The sequence below is a fragment of the Lactuca virosa genome, chromosome 9 (genome assembly GCF_052849685.1).
Source record: "Lactuca virosa cultivar CGN04683 chromosome 9, Lactuca_virosa_CGN04683_v6, whole genome shotgun sequence".
Taxonomy (NCBI): domain Eukaryota; kingdom Viridiplantae; phylum Streptophyta; class Magnoliopsida; order Asterales; family Asteraceae; genus Lactuca; species Lactuca virosa.
This window is the reverse complement of record NC_136434.1, coordinates 174,741,317-174,760,737: the sequence shown is the minus strand read 5'-3', so window position 1 is coordinate 174,760,737 and position 19,421 is coordinate 174,741,317. Positions and strand designations below refer to the sequence as shown.

General features: G+C 34.1%; 1 protein-coding gene across 1 annotated transcript; it reads left to right on the top strand.

Annotated features, from left to right (window-relative positions):
* The first annotated feature begins 5,966 nt into the window (after positions 1–5,966).
* On the top strand, positions 5,967–10,811 carry LOC145137616 (pyrophosphate--fructose 6-phosphate 1-phosphotransferase subunit beta-like). The gene is made up of 16 exons (XM_079071742.1): positions 5,967–6,176; positions 6,660–6,812; positions 6,883–7,004; positions 7,103–7,156; positions 7,236–7,342; positions 7,416–7,521; positions 7,600–7,663; positions 7,768–7,856; positions 7,928–8,059; positions 8,138–8,308; positions 8,688–8,803; positions 8,886–8,997; positions 9,226–9,310; positions 9,460–9,504; positions 9,584–9,652; positions 10,605–10,811. The coding sequence occupies exons 1-16, from the start codon at positions 6,014–6,016 to the stop codon at positions 10,685–10,687; spliced, it is 1,671 nt and encodes a 556-aa protein (XP_078927868.1). The 5' UTR covers positions 5,967–6,013; the 3' UTR covers positions 10,688–10,811.
* The last annotated feature ends 8,610 nt before the right edge of the window (positions 10,812–19,421 follow it).

Sequence of the window (19,421 nt, the reverse complement as noted above, 5' to 3'; positions counted from 1 at the left end):
CATACATTAGCAAAATAGTAAAACAAATTGAGCAACAAAAGGTTCATAAAATTGATATTGTTCTTCATTTAGCAACCCATTTAGAGCATATATTGTAACCTACATCAAGCAATTTAATAAGCCACAATGCTGATTATTGGCAGCCCAAATTCTTTCCCTAATACCAGCAAAAGTCATCATTAAACAACAACATAAACCCTAAACCTCAAATTTCAAATCTAAAATATCAAAACTTAAAACAAAAATGATTCACCATAGGAAAGCATTCAGTGCCCATGCAATTAAACAATACACCAATGGTTTATTTATGATGAATATTTTTTGGATGATGCTAAGTATCCTTTCGGTTGGTTGTTTTTTGTTTAAAATATTATGTTGCTGATATTTGTTGCAAATAATAGTATGGGGTCATATTGGGATACAAATAAAAATATATTGGTGTTTTTTTATTAAAATAAAAGTAAATTGTTTTGGGTTAAAAATAAATTTGCATTGTTGTTCTAGGTAAAGATAAAAGTTTTCTTTCCTTTGACTGAAAAATAAAAATACATTTTTGTTTTCGGACTAAAAAATATATTTAAGCAAATACTCATAGGTCAAAGAAATATTAAAGCAAATATCTATAATTAATTTATTATTCGATTACTTGTTGACTTAAGAAACTATAATTTTTAAAGATTCACATACAAAGTAAACTTCATGTGCCTAGCGTCCCATTTTATGAATTTTAGATATACATAAAGTTTTATAAAAAAAATCATACTAACAATAAAAGTTGAATGACAAAAGGTTAATCCAACAACAAGCCAACAATTAAGCCCACACTACCTGCATAATTGTAAATAAACAAAAAACACCATCCTATTTAGATAAACAGAAATTTAAAAAGTACAATGCTATATTGCTTCTTGGGGTATGGTTCCTTCAAGATTGTTGTTACAAAGCAACCGGATGAGAGCTTTTAGTGACTTAAATGTATGAATTTAGGAAAAATAGAAAAGATGGGTAAAAAGGTAGATTTATTAACTATAGTACTCTATGGTGTGGATGGATATAAAGAATGAAACATGTCATGTCATAATTTAGGTCCACAAATTGTAGCTAGAGCTCAATAATCTCCAAGGAGTTAAAACATTATAGAACACATAAAATCTTGTCCAATTTTATAATGTACCAAAACACTAATATTTGTGGAAATGAAAGAACAGCTAGAACTTGGCCAAATTTTTAGAAGTGAAGCAATACCTTATCTTTGAGATAGTGTTTTGAAGGGAGGAGGAAGAGTTGAAAGACCTGCATAAAGGCAAAAAAAATATGATCTTGCATTTAACATTTTAGCAGCAATGAATGACAAAAAAATCCATGATTACCATAATCATGCAAACCAAAAATTACAAGGCACAGAACGTTAAAATTGTGTTTAGAAAGTGCATTGCAATTTCATGCATTCAAAAGAATAAATTAATACTTGGGTTGTTATAGCATTCAATAAAACCCTCTTAATAGTTTTATATTCATATTAGAATCACAAAATAGTATAACAATACCCCAAATCAGAACCATTAACCAATATATTCTTCCATTTGCCATCTTTATGTTCAAAGAAAAAGGCATTGAATATGGAAAGAACCTCTGGTTCAACTTTTATTCCATTTCAATCCTCAAAAACTAACTCATGGTACAAAACCTACAACATTACATGAGAAATTGATGTTTTTATGAAATAAAAGGATTATTAGGAAACAAATAAATCCAAATAATAGAACAATTTACTATTTTTCAATTCATAAAGATTTAACATTGTTTCAGCTTAGAACACCCACAAAATCACAAAACAAATAAGTTAGAAGCACAAATTATAAATCCCAAAAAGAAGAGCATAAATTGTACAATAACTATATGTGGAACAATATAAAATCCAACGCACATTAAAGATCCTATTAATCTTTAAAATATGATCTTTTTATTTAGAAATAGTAACCAACACATATGTGAAATAATAGTTATTTTCCAACACATCTTGTAGCTATCACGACTACAAACCATTACCAAAACGAAAGAAACCATATTCTCACATCATAGCAAATAATTACAAAGTAACGTTTTCTTGGTTAGTAAATGACTTATATTTTGGTTACTTCTTTTCTTTTATATTTTATTCTTCATCCACGACCTTAACTTTCTATAAACAAAGAAATTTTCAGAAACCAAAAGAGAAATAACCATAGAAGTATCCATACCTGATTTCAATGTTGCTTCAGAACCCAATTAAACAAATCTGCCATAAATAATATTTTTCTCGTTACATTAGGTATTCAGGAAAGAAAATAACATATGAAATACATAAAAAGCTTACCTAATTTCATGGTTTAAGATTCCATCGAGAGAGATAGAGAAAGGAAACAATTTGTTAACCTAAGTGACAGATAATGAGTCGATTTTTAGCCATCATCTTCACCATTAACCCCCAGTTTCTCCGGTCATACACTTTTCAAAATCCAAACACATATCTGATCTTCAAACCAAAATGGAGTAATAAACCCAAACCAATCCCTAAGAAAAACAGAACCCATATCTAATCTTCAATCACAAATTCAATTGAACCCGCCTGCAGTGTTTTGGGTTTAATCAATAATCAGTTCAAAATGAAACCCAAAATCTCAAACTATTATAGAAAACATACCTGTCGATGGATATAACTTTTAATTTTGAGGAAGTCACATCGGCTGTAAGGATGCAAATCGTAGCAAGAGAAAATAATCATTGGGAATGAGCTTTGCCGGAGTGGGCTAGGGAAAAGAAGCAGGCAGATTCTATTTGATAGAAAATCAGCAGCGGTGGAGGAGTGCTGGTGGAGGTTACTGGTTAGGGAAGAGAGAATGTGGAGAGTGTTGACGGTGGTTACATTAACTAATGAGGGAAGTAACGGGGTCGATAACATTGTTTTGTTGAGAGAATAAAATGAGAGAGTTTCTGCCTTTGTGTTTATCGTATAAGGAGATGGGTGCCGAAATATTTGGGAATTCTGGGGTTTAGTATGATTTTTGTCGAGATATTTGGAATCGAGAGGATTCAATATGACTCGATTAGGGGCTAGGTCAAAAACTTGAGTGAAATAAGGAAACTTATTACGCATTGAGTGATTGTATTTTATGTTTGAACATTTGAACGACTTAAATTATAATATTATTATATTGATGGTGTGTTGTACATTGAGCTTAACAATTTGAACGTCTTAAAAAAATATTATTATTATATTGAATCTATTTTTAGAAATAGTGAGAATTCTTTTATAAGATAGTAAAGATAAACAACAATACATCTCTAACATACATATATCATGACCCACTTTGGCATTAGAAAGTATTATCATGGACAACCTTGATAATTCTCCCAAGTAAGACTTTTTTAGTTTTGCAGACATGAAGCCTTACGGAGCGCACTGGGATGACTTTACCTCTCAACCCTTCCCAGACGCTATAGGGATTGATAACGTAGCATCATTAGTGTCATCCATAATTAAAATTATTGAAAAACGATAAACTTCCACATACAACACCAAAAACACTTTTCAGCCCAACAAACGTGATACTAATCTTCACACCACAGACGAACCCCATAACAAATACAACTTAAGCAACACGGACACCATAAACACCACCACAACCATCCGAAAACACAACTGTAGACAAAGGCACAAACATCAACGACAATACCAATAAGGAAAACACGGTTGAAAAGGGAAAAAAGAAGCAAGCAAACTCAGTCCTGGTTGAGTGTCTCTAGAACAACAAGAAGGCCTATGACAAGCGTTAAATTCATTGTCTGTAAGATTAGAAGTACGAAATGGTATTAAAATAATCATTTTGGGCTAAAAATACATAAACATGATGATACTAGAAGAAAATGATTGTTTTTGTATAAAAAGTGTAGATGAGTTTTCAATATACTAAAGATCAAATGACACATCCTTTTAATTTATTAGAACGACGAAACGCACACATATCTTCACAACGAGCAATAATCATTTGTATAAGGTAGGGGTGTAAACGAGCCGAGCCGAGCCCGAGCCTGACCAAGCTCGAGCTCAGCTCGTTTAATTTTGAGGAAGCTCGAGCTCGAGCTCGAGCTCGGCTCGTGAACAATTCAGTGGGCTCGCAAGCCTAAACGGGCTTAAACGAGCCTTTCTCTCTCTCTCTCTCTCTATATATATATATATACACACACACACACACACACATATATATATATATATATATATATATATATATATATATATATATATATAGGCTCGTTTAAACTCGTTTAGGCTCGCGAGCCCACTAATTGAAGCTCGGCTCGAGCTCGTTTAATAAACGAGCCTCATATTTAGGCTCGAGCTCGGCTTGGGCTCGTTTAACTCGATCTCGAGTCGAGCTTTTAACGAGTCGATCTCGAGTAGCTCACGAGTAGCTCGGCTCACTTACACCCCTAGTATAAGGACATATTTCTAATAGGAGTGATTTGTGCACAATATTTTTTAGTCATGCATAACAATTTATGTTTTAAAATATTGTATTGTACAACTATATAAAACTTAAATTGTTATGTATGGCTAAAAAAATTTGTGTACAAATCATCACCGATTTCTAGGGCCGGTCCTGAGGAGGTGTCGGGTGTGTGACCACCAATGCTGTAAAATTCGTTGGCGTTCCCAAGGCGGCCGACTAACGCCTAGCGAATATTCGGTCTAGGCGGGAAGTAATCGGGGAGTACTTCTCCAATTATATGAAATTAATTTTAGGAAAACTATAAATTATAACAAAACAGAAATATTCGGTCTAGGTGGGAAGTAATCGGGGAGTACTTCTCCAATTATATGAAATTAATTTTAGGAAAACTACAAATTATAACAAAATAGATGAATATCAATAACAATTATATATTTTTTTTCTAAAAAAAAGTCGAAATTTCCGAGTTTTTCCGTTTTTTTTTTCTGAATTTGACCGATTTTTCCCAATTCTGAATTTTCCCGATTTTGGCCTATTTTGACCGAATTTGAGCCGATTTTGACTGATTTTTGCCGATTGTCCATTTTTGCCGATATCGACCGATTCCGAGTTTTTTTAGCCGATTTCTAATTAGGTGTCTCAGCTCTTACCCGATTCCGATTAATCGGCCGCCTAGGCCGATTTTTGCAACACTGGTAACCACACATGACACGTGTCGTGAAGGGTCCGAATTTTTTATCCGTTGCTAATCTATCACTAATATGTTGTAAATCGTTGCAAATCCATTGTTAAGGTGTCGAAAATCCGTCGGTATTGGTTGCTAATCCATTTCTAATTCATCACTAATCTTTTGCTAATCTGTTGCTAGTTGTCGCAATCCATTGCTGACGTGAAATTTTAAGGGCCGATTTTTTCTTTTCGCACATGGCCTTCAAAATCTCCGGACCGACCATCCTTTTTCCAATATGCATGATAGTATTAGATAACGATTGAACCAAATGCGCCACATCAAATTTAATTGTAAGACATGTCAAAGATTCAAGTCTTAATAGTTGCAAAAAAGAAAAACAAAGTTTTATTTTTAATGTAGATTGAGTTTGATATAAAAACCAACTCTTATATACATGTCATCTAATATGTTATTGTGCAAGAGATTATTGTGTATTTGATGACATCGTGCTTATAGTATGAGAAGATGTGAAGGTTCTAAAAAGAATAATATTTTAATGTAAAAAATTGTATAAAAATATGAATAATTTATGTTACAAGTGAAAGTATAGTTTAAACTTTAAAGGATTAAATATAAAAATTGATAGTTCAAGAACGACTGAACGAGTCTCATGCAAATCAAACGGATATCACAATTACCATTCTACCCTTCTCGACAACGAACTCTCCATCTTCATGTATTCAGTCATCTCTCACTCATACACTATCCTCCTCTTCTATATATTCCTTCACGTCACTGCTCCCGCCGACTGTTACATTTTCCGGCAACTGATCGCCGTTTTCCATTGCTAATCATGTCCACCGTCAATGGTGATGCTAAACATAGCCGCTCTCCCTCTGTTGTTTACAGCGAAGTCCAGTCTAGCCGCCTTAAAACCTCTCTTCCTCTCCCTTCCGTACTCAAATCCTCGTTTCAGGTCGTCGATGGTCCTAAGAGCTCCGCCTTCGGCAATCCAGGTTTTTCCACACTCACATTCATTCAATTATGCATCTAATTGTATTGACGGAATGATCTAGTTTGATGCTAACACGATCTAGCACTTATACACACACACGGGGAATTCCACGATTACTCATTAAAGCTGTAAGAACACTTGCGTTCCAGACATCAAATGCACTCTGTTCTTCGCAAGTTGTATGTGATTGTAATGTCTTCCGTGTATCAAATCTACACTGTATGTAGTCAATGAAGTGTAACGAATCACTGCTTATGTGCTTGAACAAAATGTAAGGTCTAAATCATAATAACGATGCTCATTAGGCTCGGAAATTGGATAATCATGGGGCAATTTGCAGATTTTACAGTATTCTATATTATCTTCACTCTATAGTTTAAGATAATCTGATCATCAGTGTATATGTTCTCCTTGTGTGTTTAAAGATACATATTTCATGTTATGTACTCCCACTAATTTCAATGGTTGGATTGTACCAATGTAGACCAGATCGCTAAGCTCTTCCCAAATCTGTTCGGGCAGCCATCAGTATCCTTGAAGCCTGGAGGTTCATTACCAGAGAAGAGTCTAAAGATTGGTGTTGTTCTATCTGGAGGACAAGCTCCTGGTGGACACAATGTGATTTCTGGAATTTTTGGTGAGCAAATAATTGAACTGAATATGTGAATTAGCATATTTGTTCACTGTGTTATACTTTTGTTGGGCAGATTATTTACAGACTAGGGCCCATGGTAGCACAATGTATGGATTTAAAGGTGGTCCAGCTGGAATCATGAAGTGTAAATATGTTAAGTTGAATGGAGACATTGTCTATCATTACAGAAATCAGGTGATATTGCAATTACTTTTGGAATCCCATAAAGATAAAATGTAGTTATATATGTATTCTAATTGTGTAAACTGTTTTGGGATTATTTTGAATTGCAGGGTGGATTTGATATGATATGCAGTGGAAGGGACAAGATTGAAACCCCTGAGCAGGTTATAACTAACGTTTCATATCTAATCCCTAAATTAAGACATTCTGTTTGTTAATTAATTAGGTTTCATTTGTTTTCAGTTTAAAGAAGCTCAAGAAACAGTGAAGAAGCTTGATTTGGATGGACTTGTGGTCATTGGTGGGGATGACTCAAATACAAATGCATGCCTACTAGCAGAAAATTTCAGGTATTTTTTTATGTTCTGTTTCTTTTCAAAACAAGTTACTTCTTGTAAACAATTTTTTATTAACTTTTTGAAGGGCTAACAACTTGAAAACTCGGGTTATTGGATGCCCAAAAACCATTGATGGTGATTTGAAGTGTAAAGAGGTTCCAACAAGTTTTGGATTTGACACTGCCTGCAAGGTAATAAACCAATTTCACTTAAATTATGATTTTTTTTTTTTGCATCAAAATTGTTACCCTATGAATCATGATATACAGATTTATTCAGAAATGATTGGAAATTTAATGGTAGATGCACGTTCCACAGGGAAATATTATCATTGTAAGCATACATTTTTCATCCATTCTAGTTTTGTTTAAAACAAATATAAACATTTGTCAAATACATTTATCTTCTTTTTTTTTTTTTTTGAAATTTAACTGCAGTTGTAAGGTTAATGGGTCGAGCTGCATCACACATAACACTGGAATGTGCTTTACAGACTCATCCAAACATAGCAATCATTGGAGAAGAGGTATCTGAATAAATATTTTAAAAAAAAATCATTTTTTTATAAAATGGTGTGACTTATTGATTTTGTTGTAGGTTGCTGCACAAAAGCAGACACTAAAGAGTGTTACAGATTATATAACAAATATAATCTGCAAACGTGCAGTAGCTGGTTTTAATTATGGCATTATTCTCATACCAGAGGGCCTCATTGATTTCATTCCAGAGGTATATATTTAATTATTTATATCTCAACTTACCCCCCCCCCCCCCCCCACTTACCTTACCCTTTAATATGATCTACAGGTGCAATCACTTATTGGAGAGCTGAATGAAATTATAGCCCATGATACAATTGATAAAGAAGGAACATGGAAGAAGAAACTTAGGAGCCAGTCTCATGAACTCTTTAAAATATTACCAAAAACAATTCAAGAACAGCTTTTGCTAGAAAGAGATCCTCATGGAAATGTGCAGGTATTTATTGTCATGACATGAATAGACTAAACTAAACTAAACTGGATAAGATTATAGGTGTAATTTCAATGATAAGGATGAGGAGGGAGGGTATTTATGTCTTTTACACAGACAAAAGATAGAAATTGAGGCCCTTTCATAATTAATTTCATCTTTTTTTTCATTGACATCCAATATTGGGCTTGACAAAACAGGACTAGATAGTAGTATTTGTATGACTATTTTTCATGATAAGGATTAAAAAGGGTTTTTTTTTTTTTTTTTAGTCTTATTGTCATTGGTCCCATTTTTCAAGCCAAAAGCAATAGTTGTCAAAAACAGTGTTATTCAATCTCTTACTTGTCATGTATTGTTTAAATTTTGGATCGAATGCAATTAGGTTGCGAAAATTGAAACGGAAAAGATGCTGATTCAAATGGTGGAAAATGAACTAGAGAACAGGAAAAAAGAAGGTAAATATCAAAAGGATTTTAAAGGACAACCACACTTTTTTGGGTAAGTAATATGTTCCTTTTACCCTAATGAGTTCTATCATATATTAAAATAAAACCATAATTTTTATTTTTACTTTATGTAGTTATGAAGGTAGATGCGGTTTACCTTCAAAATTCGACTCAAATTACTGCTATGCTTTGGGTCATTGTGCTGCAGCTCTACTTCATTCTGGAAAAACAGGATTAATTTCCTCGGTTGGTTTTTATTCTTTTTCCAATAATTTTTGAAATTTTTTTTGGTTTTATTAAATAATATTTAATTCAAAAAATAACTTCTTATTTACCGATTTAACATGTTAGACATATATAATGAATAATCAATTCAGTTTTAACATTTTTTAAACGGGAAATAAAAAATTAAGCTCAGGTGAAATTACCAGATTTTGTTTTTTATGTATATTGTCATTATGCTATTAAACTCAGGTAGGAAATTTGGGAGCTTCGGTTGAAAATTGGACAATTGGTGGGACCACATTGACATCTCTAATGGATGTGGAAAGAAGACATGGTATATATATATATATATATATATATATATATATATATATATATATATATATATATATATATATATATATATATATATATATATATATATATGCATGGTAAAATTCTAGTGTTAAAATAACAATAAAATAATCGTAAATGTTTTTACAGGCAAGTTTAAACCGGTTATTAAGAAAGCAATGGTGGAACTCGAAGGTGATAAGTTTGTTTTTACTTATGTTAATTTGCTATTTTGTACTATAATGTATTTATTATTTTATGTTTATATTATAAGGTGCTCCTTTTAAAAAGTTTGCATCAATGCGTGGAGACTGGTCTCTTAAGAACCGATACATTAATCCAGGTGTGCATGTCTATATTAATTATTTTAAACATCGGATCAAATGATTAATTGAAGCTAAATAATCTAACTTCCTTTCTCTTTATCAATTTCACAATCGAATCACTTTTAAAATTCTATATTTTCTATGTATTTGCAATTTGGGAGAGACTAGGCTCTCGAATCTCTAGTAATTCATTAGGGTTTAATTGTTCGTTTTGGATGTTATATCGAGTATTAATCAAATTAGTGAAGTTTGATCATAGAATCATTCTCAAATTTCAAAGTATTAGTCAGTTCATATGATATAACTTTGTTTAGTTTCTTAATATCTTTCACTAAGACTATTAAAAAACAGTTTTAGCACAAATTCATTGCGATCATCGTAAATTTAGTAGTTATTTGTTAAAAAATAATAAATATATAAGAATACGGCTAGATTTATCATTTTTAATTATATTATATAATATATTGAATTGCGAACATGTATGTTTAATGTTTATTGAAGGGTTTGGTATCTTGCATCATCAAAGTTACATAAATGGTCCCTAGATTTTTTATTCACAAATCATCCAACACTCATTTTTTTTTTCAAAAAATTATTATTTTGAAAAAGTTTCAAGTTTAACCTTTAACGTTTCATCATTTATATCATTTATATGTATCACATTTTTATTTAGTTTATTCTTTTTTTTATATCTTCGTTTTTACGCATAAATTTTTATGATATGTCAATTTATTTGTTTTGTAATAGTTTCGTATATATACCTAATTTCTTTAATGATTTGTACTTTTTTATATATTTTTAGCACTTGTTATATATTCTTCGGATGCGATATTACAAACTCTAGTTTATCTACAATTTCTTATGTAAATATTTTTAAAATAAAAATCATCTTTATATGAATTTCTAAATAATTTTGCCACAAAAGCTCAAAAAAGAATGCTAATCATTTTGTATAATTTTTTTTCATAGGTCCTGTTCAGTTTGTCGGTCCATCGGCTGATATCCTTAACCACACACTAAGGTTGGAACTTGGAGCTAAAGCTGGTGGTTAGTGATTCCTAAATCAATAATCGATCTTATATACTTGCTAAAAAGGAATGCGTTTTTTTTTTTCATTTTAGTAATTGTCGTTTTTTAGTTAGAAATATTTCTTTTTTATTGTATTTGACATGAAAATTGAATAATGCAAGATAATCATTTTCATTTGTCACGAAGTTGAAATTCTTGGGAGCTTTAGAAGATAGTTGTTGAAGAGTAAATTACAATTTTGGTTCTTGTAGTATTAATTTTTCTATAGGTTTGATCCTAGTTTTAAAAGTTTGACACCAAAGATCCTAATGGTTGACATATTTACTGGATTTGGTCCTTAAACCCGTTATCATCAGTCCCATTCTATTAAAATGTATGTAAATGATGAGATTACCTTTGTTTTGTCAAAATTTTAGAGTAAATTACAGAAATGATCTTTATAGTTTGTTTAAAATCATAGGTATAATTCAACTTTGAAAAGTTAATAGATTACATTCCTATGGTTTAAAAAAATTACAACGCCCGTCCCTCCTTCAAATAGTGACGATCTCAGCCTCAGTTTGATCATATAAAACCTCCATTGATTACAATTTAAGTCGATTAGCCAATAACATCTCAAATCAAATATCAAGCTTAAGTTTCTAGTTAGTTTTACTACAAATAGTGGCGATCGAACAAACACATCACAAAAGTAGCAATAACAAAGTTAGTTCCAGCCACCGCAACCGGTCATATTTCCTATTGTTTTTTAACCATTTTAATCATAGAAAAAAAATTGATTCTATGTTAGATTCACAAGGAAGAATGCGGAGATTATGTGAAATATGAAACTTTACAGATGGGTAGGTTGAAGGTTGAAAAGGATGTTCAGTTCTTTGGGTGGCTAAGTTTAGGAAAAAGATAGAAAATGGGTCTCCATAAATAAAAAAAATAAATCGATCCAATGCCAGATAAAAAAAGCCTTATTGAAATCAATCTTCAATTCTTTGTCTTTAATGCATCAATAAAAAAAAATCAAAGTTTCGGACTAGATGAAAATAACTTAGGAGAATCTGTTTTAGATGGGCATGAATTCAATCTTCAATCCACAAAAAATTACCTTAATTTGTCAACTATAGAAATTAGGGATTTGTATTTAAACATTTTCAATTTGATGATGAAAGTAGAAAATGACCAAAAACTCTGAATTACACGATCAATCAAATTTCTCAAAACAAAATTAGTGATGAACAAAAGAAAGCGAAAATTTCATCATTTTCATTGGATTTCAGGGAAATTGCTAGGAGAAACGACATCATTAATTGTCACTACCTTCGTAAGGTGTTGACTGGACACCGGCGACAGTAAACGACAATGTTGATGAAGTCGTAGATGCATTGGGGAGAAATGATAGACATATGGTTGCGATAAACGACAGACATGAGGCGAGAATGAACGATGATAATGGGGAATCCGGGGAAGAGATGTGTCTAAGATAACGGGGGAGAAGGATGAATGCGCTTGTGCATCTGGAGAAAAAATAAACACGAAGGAAAATTATAGATAAATGGTATGGTTGTTTATTTTATTTTCATAATAAATATGGTGAAAAGAATAATAAAAATGGGTAAATTATATTTTTCAATGTAATATTATTAAAGATTATAAAAAAAAGATATAAGAAATGTCAAAGTAGTCTTTTTATATGGACAGAAGGACTGAGACTACAATTTGTTAAAACCATAAGGATGCAACCTATCAGTTTTGTAACTTAGGTACTAAAACTATAAATTTGAGCAAAGCATGACCAAAACTGTAATTTACTATTTTCTTATTTTGTCTTTTTTTATTATTATATTTATGAGTCGTTAAATAAGTGGGTCTTATATACCCTACTGCACCCTATCCCCTAAGTCACTATACTACATATCCGGTGAGCACCACTATGACCACAGTTAAGAAAAATCCAACCCCTCCCCACATTGTATTTGTCTCATGTAAACCACCATCAATTCCACAGTCAAGAAAAACCAGTGTTGTAAAACTCGGCCTACTCAAAATCGGGTATTTACCATGTAACATCCCAAAATCCCAAGTTAACTTATTTTCATTGTTAAAATAATAAAAAGATCCATTTTAGTAAAGTTACATTCGAGTTAAACCATTTGTTCATAAACTATTATTCAGAAATCAGAGTTATAATGAAGTTAATGCGGAATCTCGAATCATAAAATTGTTGATGTGTGTGTACAGTCACGCCTTCGTCGCCCGATAAGTACCTGCAAAATAGGTCTGTACCAAACCCAGGTCTATATCAACCCCGAGTCCATATTGACTCCGAGTCTATGTTGAATACGAGTCCAGATCAGCTACATCGGGTTCGTATCAACCCCCAGTCCATATTGACTCCGAGCCTAGATCGGCTCCATGCATACAACATACCAGCACATCAGCAAGAGTCACAAGACAACATGCATCCTATATACACAATCCAGTGGGCTGACATTGTTGCCTTTGACCCGCAAGTATAGTGAGAAGACTCACCTCACAAATAGCAGCTAATACACAACCGCTCACACACTGAGTGGACACGTACAATAAGAAACCTAGTAGCAATAAAGAAGTACCCTCTCAGTCTATACCCTAAAGCCCTATTTTGACCAAAAGCCAACCATGGTCAAAAGTCAACGATCAAGGTCAACATCAACTGATTGTCACGTTGTGGCCACCCATTGGTCACGTCGTGACATCGTTAAGACAAAATAGTCGCGAAGCTACCTGTCGCCATGTTGTGACAATCAATCAGCCACGTCGTGGGAACGCTCTGGACAACTTAATGCCTTAAGCTTTTAATCCTTTAGGCCAAACACTCAAACTTTCCAGAAAACTTTCTCCATTCTAAAGAACCATAAAAATCATTGCATTTTATACATGCATGTCCAATGCATGTCTTGAACACAAGCTAGGTCAAAATGACCAAAATAAGATCCTAACTTTAAGCATGGTGGCCCAAAAGATCATGAAAATGCAAATACATAGACCAAAATACTCTTGTGACAAGGTAGAATGATAAAGTTGCAAACTTTATCACATACAACAACACAATCTTCATTTAATGGACCAAAAACAAGCTTAGAATCTAGATCTACAAACTTATAAGCATAAAGGTGGAAACTTGAATCATACCTAAGGTCCAAAAGATAGTTGGAAGCTAAGATCTTCTTATGCAATTATCCAAAACTCCATCTTGAAAGAGATTCTTTCCAAAATCCACCAAGAACTCCAAAAATGGATGAAAGAGGAGAGGTGAGGCTTAAAATAGTGAAAGAAAGGCTAGGGTTTCTCTCAAGTGGCCTTAGATGAGATGAAGGATGGAAAAATACCCTAAAAACACGAAACCACTCTTTAAATTCATAGAAAACAGAGGAGATGGGAGGCTTAAAATAGTGAAAGAAAGGTTAGGGTTTCTCTCAAGTGGCCTTAGATGAGATGGAGGATGGAAAACCACCCTAAAAACACGAAACCACTCTTTAAATACATAGAAAACCCTAAAATTTTGTGGGATTGGGCTGCCCAGTTTTCACCACGTGACAGCCAGTTTGTCACCTCATGATGGCCCTTATGTCGTGACAACATTCTTGTCACATCGTGACAGCAGGTTTTCACCAAATTCCACTCCAACTCCTAACGGTCATAACTTATTCGTTTTAACTTCGTATTTGACGATCTTTATAAGCAACGAAAGGTATGATGAGCCCCACAACCCTATCTAGTTACGTTTGGCTTAATAAAACCATAATCCATGCAAGAAGCCCAATATATAACTTTTCTCATTTTACCATTTTGCTTCAAAGCACAATTCGATGTCTTTAATCACTTAACCCAACATTATCAACATCCGATAGGGTCTAAACTCTATTCCATTGGAGCTCAAGACCTTTACTCGATCCATTTACGGCTCGCTACCCCCAATAATAGCAAAATCTGAAAACTAAGTGTTACAATTCTCCCCCATTTAAACTGGATTTCATCCTCAAAATCTGATTCGGTTAGAATTTTAACTGCACCAACACAATCCATATGCTACCTCCAACCACTTCATATAATCAATGCATCCATAACTCGAGAAACCATCCGAAACCCAACTGATGCCAACAAACAACCCAGTCACTTGAAACTCTCAACTACAATAACTACCTCTCTCTCCAAATGATAAGACCCAACTCATAGAGAAGACAATTAAATGGGAACTTCCAAAACTGTATCTACCAACCATCTACATCAATGTACTATACAAAACCGGGAGCCCAACAGTCGAAACTCTAGAGAAATAAATAATGGCTGACGATCATCCACTCTTGTAATATCCCGTTTTCACCTTTACATAGAATCCAATATAAACTGTCATTTATAAGATTCAAAGTAGAAATATAACACCCCTTATCCTAAGTAATCATCATAAATATGTAGGAAACATCGATATGATTTCCGTAGATATATAGAACGCTTCAATCCGACTTCACATGAAGAAGTTATACTTTTTCGAAGTTTTGCGATTAAACCAACATGACTCAGCGTATTGTAAAAAGTGAAATTTTGATAAACTATTTTTTAGTATAAGAAATCTAAACAAAATTCGTAGTAGTCGTTAAACCGATAGTGTGTATATAGAGAACCTCAATATCTGACTTCGTGCGAGGAAGTTATGATTTTTCAAGGTTTCAGCGTAGCTGTATGCACACATAAATCGAATTCTGGAACAGTAGGTTATTAGACAAAATAATCTAAACGAGAGTTGAAGATCTCGTTAACAAGAGTCCGTCGATAAAGAGAACATCGAGAAAGGAGTCTGTATTTAGGATTTATGATTTCCACAACAAATTTAACAACCTAGCCTATGAAAAATATAAATATTTGATAAAGTGAGAATTAGTTGTTGAGATCTAAAGGAAAGTTGTAGATATCGTCGAGAGCTTTCCGGGTATATAAAGAGCTCGAAAAAGGAGCTCATGTGAATAAGTTACGCCATTTTGAAAATCTATAAAATCACGTGCATGATGATGTGGCACCCCGAGAGAGCACCACGTGGCATGGTTGGGGCAACCCCTTTCTTCCGAGACATAATGACGTGGCTTCATAAGATTGTAACACGTGGAACCATAGGAATGTGACACGTGGCACCTTCTAGAAGAGGCTTATGTGGATGATTCCAGATGCGACTCATGGCAGAAGAAGGATGGAGTCAACACACCATAGGACATGGCGCGTACCTATTGAAGCGCGACGTGCTTATGCCCAAAAGTGCCTACAAATAGCCTCTAAGTCTTCATTCTTCCCTCACACCCCCCATAAACTCTCCCCCTGATTCTTTGAGTTATAATCTCGAAAGTTCTTAGTGTTTATGGTACTTTGGTTAGCTTTGAGGTCCTTAAGTGCCCATCAACTAATAGCTATCAGGACAGAGTCCTTCTAGCGTATTTCCCATTTTCGCTAAAACCTCTATAAGTTAAGCTACACTCTTCTGCTTTCAGTGTAACTTATATTTATAGTCACCAGTCGTCATTATGAACCTATAAATAAGACTTATCAATAATTCCAAGTCAGAATGGTGATTGATCTACTTTCGGGAGAGGAGTCTAGAATGGTTACGTTGACTTGGTTGTTAGATTTCAAAAAAGCTATATGCCGAAATGATCCTGCCTCCCAACTGTCCTGCCTGCATAATCCTTATTTGATAGAACTATCAATATTCGTTGGGATTAATAATAAGTCTAACCCACATTGCCAGCTTTCCCTAGTATCTAATAAGTGGTAGTATTATACGTTAATACTCGTCGGGTATGTTACCGTCAGTTGGATCGTCAGTAGATTGTTGTTAGTTGTCAGAGAAAATGTCCAGGTGAGTTCATCTCACTATATTATATATTCTAGTATATATCTGTGTATGTTAGCATATAAGACTAGTAGTATAGAGCCCACAGTATAGTTTTCAGAGTCAGATATATAGTATCTATGTGCGTGATTGTTGATATGCTTATAAGTTATTGTGAATTAGTTAGGGGATGATGGCGGAACAACAAAGAGATCGGGAGCCTACATGCCCAAGTGTTAACGAAATGGCATGTAGGCCGTAAGTACACATTGACACGTGTTAACAAAATGACATGTAGTCCGTAAGTACACGTAGACTCGTATTGAAGACGAAATGGCATGTAGGCCGTAAGTGTAAGATACACATATTATTTGTATGCATGTATGTGTATTGTGGTATATGGTATATTTGGGGAACTCACTAAGCCTAGCGCTTAACTAGTTGTTATAAATGTTTTTCAGGAAACTCATTGACTCGTGAGAAGGGCAAGGCTTGATTGTACATCCGTGCATTCACAATCATGTTTCCACATAATGTAATAAATACTCTGATATATATTAATACTTTGAATAAATAAAAATGAAAAAATTTGGGTTGAAAATTAGGAACATTACAAGTTGGTATCAGAGCCCTCGTTTGAGAGAATTAGATGAACATTCGTGTAAATCCAGACTCATTCCGCGGATCTGAACATCTTAACAAATATTTTTAAGAAAAAAGAACTGTATTCAAAAGAAAAGAATGTGATGCATACAGTCAGCTAAAGCTTAGAAAGGAAAGTGGTTCCCAAACATATTATTGTATATGTTGATATATGAACTGTTAGAAATGCATGCTATTACGTAGGCTATGGATCTTTTCAGGAAGTGCATATTAGGATTACCTGATAATTAAGATGCCTTATAACCTAGGGAATTTCTTGTTATTTGTTGCTTAAAACCAATATTAATATTAAGCAGTTATTTGACAAGTATGTTAGGTTTCATGCTCCCAGAATTAAATAGTTTTAGATTGCCTGATTTGGTGCTATTGAGCAGCGCTCATCTGAGTCTAAGCGTTGTAGTGTCAGATCTTTCAGTCGACAGGCGGTTTAATTTTAGAGGCATGTAACCGTATTCGTCCAATAATTAGTTAATGTTATTAGAAGTTCTTCCTCGTTCGATAGTAATGTGGAGCAGAAGGAATCCTAGAAGACGAGTCTACGAAGTATAATATGTGCTTAATAAGACATATAATAAGACGTTGGTAGAAATGCAAAATCCTAATGGAGTATAGGAAAGAGAGTAATTAAACCCTTGAACATTGTATGTGTGAAAAATCATGTCTATAAGATAGTGTAGTGACTTAGAAACATTAAGACAATTCTTCGAATGAGTACGAGCAGGTATTGAAAGTAGTATAAGGGCTCATAACCCATTTAAAAAGAAACACGTGTTTTGTGTAGTACCCTAGGTGTACTCAAGCGTACGCTGGGCGTACTTGGATGGGGGTCAAACCCTAATTTTTAGGGTTTAAGCCATATTTAAACATCATTATCTTCTCAATACCTTTTCCCTCATTATCCTCCATTTCCCAAATCGTCCCTTGCAAACCCTAATCCATTGTGTGAGCATTTTTTTTGAGCTTAAGAGTGCATTTTTGGTGTTCTTGAAGGAAGAATAAGGAGGTGGAATCATCTTGGAGGCTCAAGGCATCTTGGATCCATAAGTGTTTCACCCTCAAGAATCCTTTGAAGGTATAAAGTTTGAAACTTGATAAGTTATTTGCTTAGATCTTGCTAGCCTAGAGTTGTGTTCATTTTTGGTCCCATAAGCTTGGTGTTCATGAGTATGGCTTACTCTAACCAGAAGAGCTGTCCTTTCAGACGATTTTAGGTGCTAGGAACCATAAAAATGTGATATTGGTCCCTCTATCCCTTCCATGCAAGAGTTATGATGTCTTAATGGAATATTAAGTTAAGGTTTTAGCTTTTGGACCTTTTCAAGCCATGGAAAGTCATAAAGGTGGAAACTTTATGACTTAGGATGATATTTTGGGGCTAGATCCAAATTCGGATGAAAAGTCTTTAAGGAATAAGCACTTAATAAGAATAATTGGATCCCGACGGAGTACGCTGGGTGTACCAAGAGGTACGTTGCGCGTATTGGGCTGAGGCCTCGTGGTTTGGAAGGATTGCGACTACGCTCAACGTAGTAGCCGAGTACGTGGGGCATACTCAACCTATTTTGACCTCATTTAACTTTGACTTTCTGACTTTGACCTTTGACCAAGGGTTTCATCAAGTTTGACTTAGGGGCATTTTGGTTATTTTGAGTCCTGGTTTGAGATTAGGTCACTGTTTGTTGCATAGGTGACCTGTAGAGTTGGCATTTGGAGCAACGTTCATTTCTACTATCTTTCAAACTGTAAGGTGAGTTTCCCTACTGTACTTGTGGACCGAAGACACCAATGTTAGATCTGTTTGATTATTTGTTTGCTGGTTATATGTTTATCTGTTGCATATGTCGACATAGTGTGGTTTGGGTTGAGGCATTGTTGCTTTGTATGGAGGCCAACAAACCTGGGAGCAAGCCAGACATAATTTGTGGGTCGGATAAGTAAGCGAGACTTATGTTGTGGGCTCAAGAGCAATCCAGACATGAGTCGTGGGCCAGAAAGGCAAGTCAGACTCATGATGTGGGCTCAAGGGTAATTCAGCTCGTTGGTTGTGGACCCAATATGCATGTTGTTATATGTTGTGTGGTAGTATTTTGGGAAACTCACTAAGCTTTGACTTACGATTTAATTGTGATGTTTCAGGTACTTCTGATAATCGGGGCAAAGCGAAGGCGTGATCGTATACATCCTTTAGTAACATGTTTTGGAGATTTTATGATACTCTGATTTTGGGATATTTATATTCGATG

Excerpts from the sequence above, each read along its gene's own strand:
- LOC145137616 (XM_079071742.1), top strand. The coding sequence starts at position 6,014 with ATGTCCACCGTCAATGGTGATGCTAAACATAGCCGCTCTCCCTCTGTT. Across the intron at positions 6,813-6,882 it reads TGTGATTTCTGGAATTTTTG|ATTATTTACAGACTAGGGCC; the intron begins GTGAGCAAATAA and ends TTTGTTGGGCAG. Across the intron at positions 7,664-7,767 it reads CACAGGGAAATATTATCATT|TTGTAAGGTTAATGGGTCGA; the intron begins GTAAGCATACAT and ends ATTTAACTGCAG.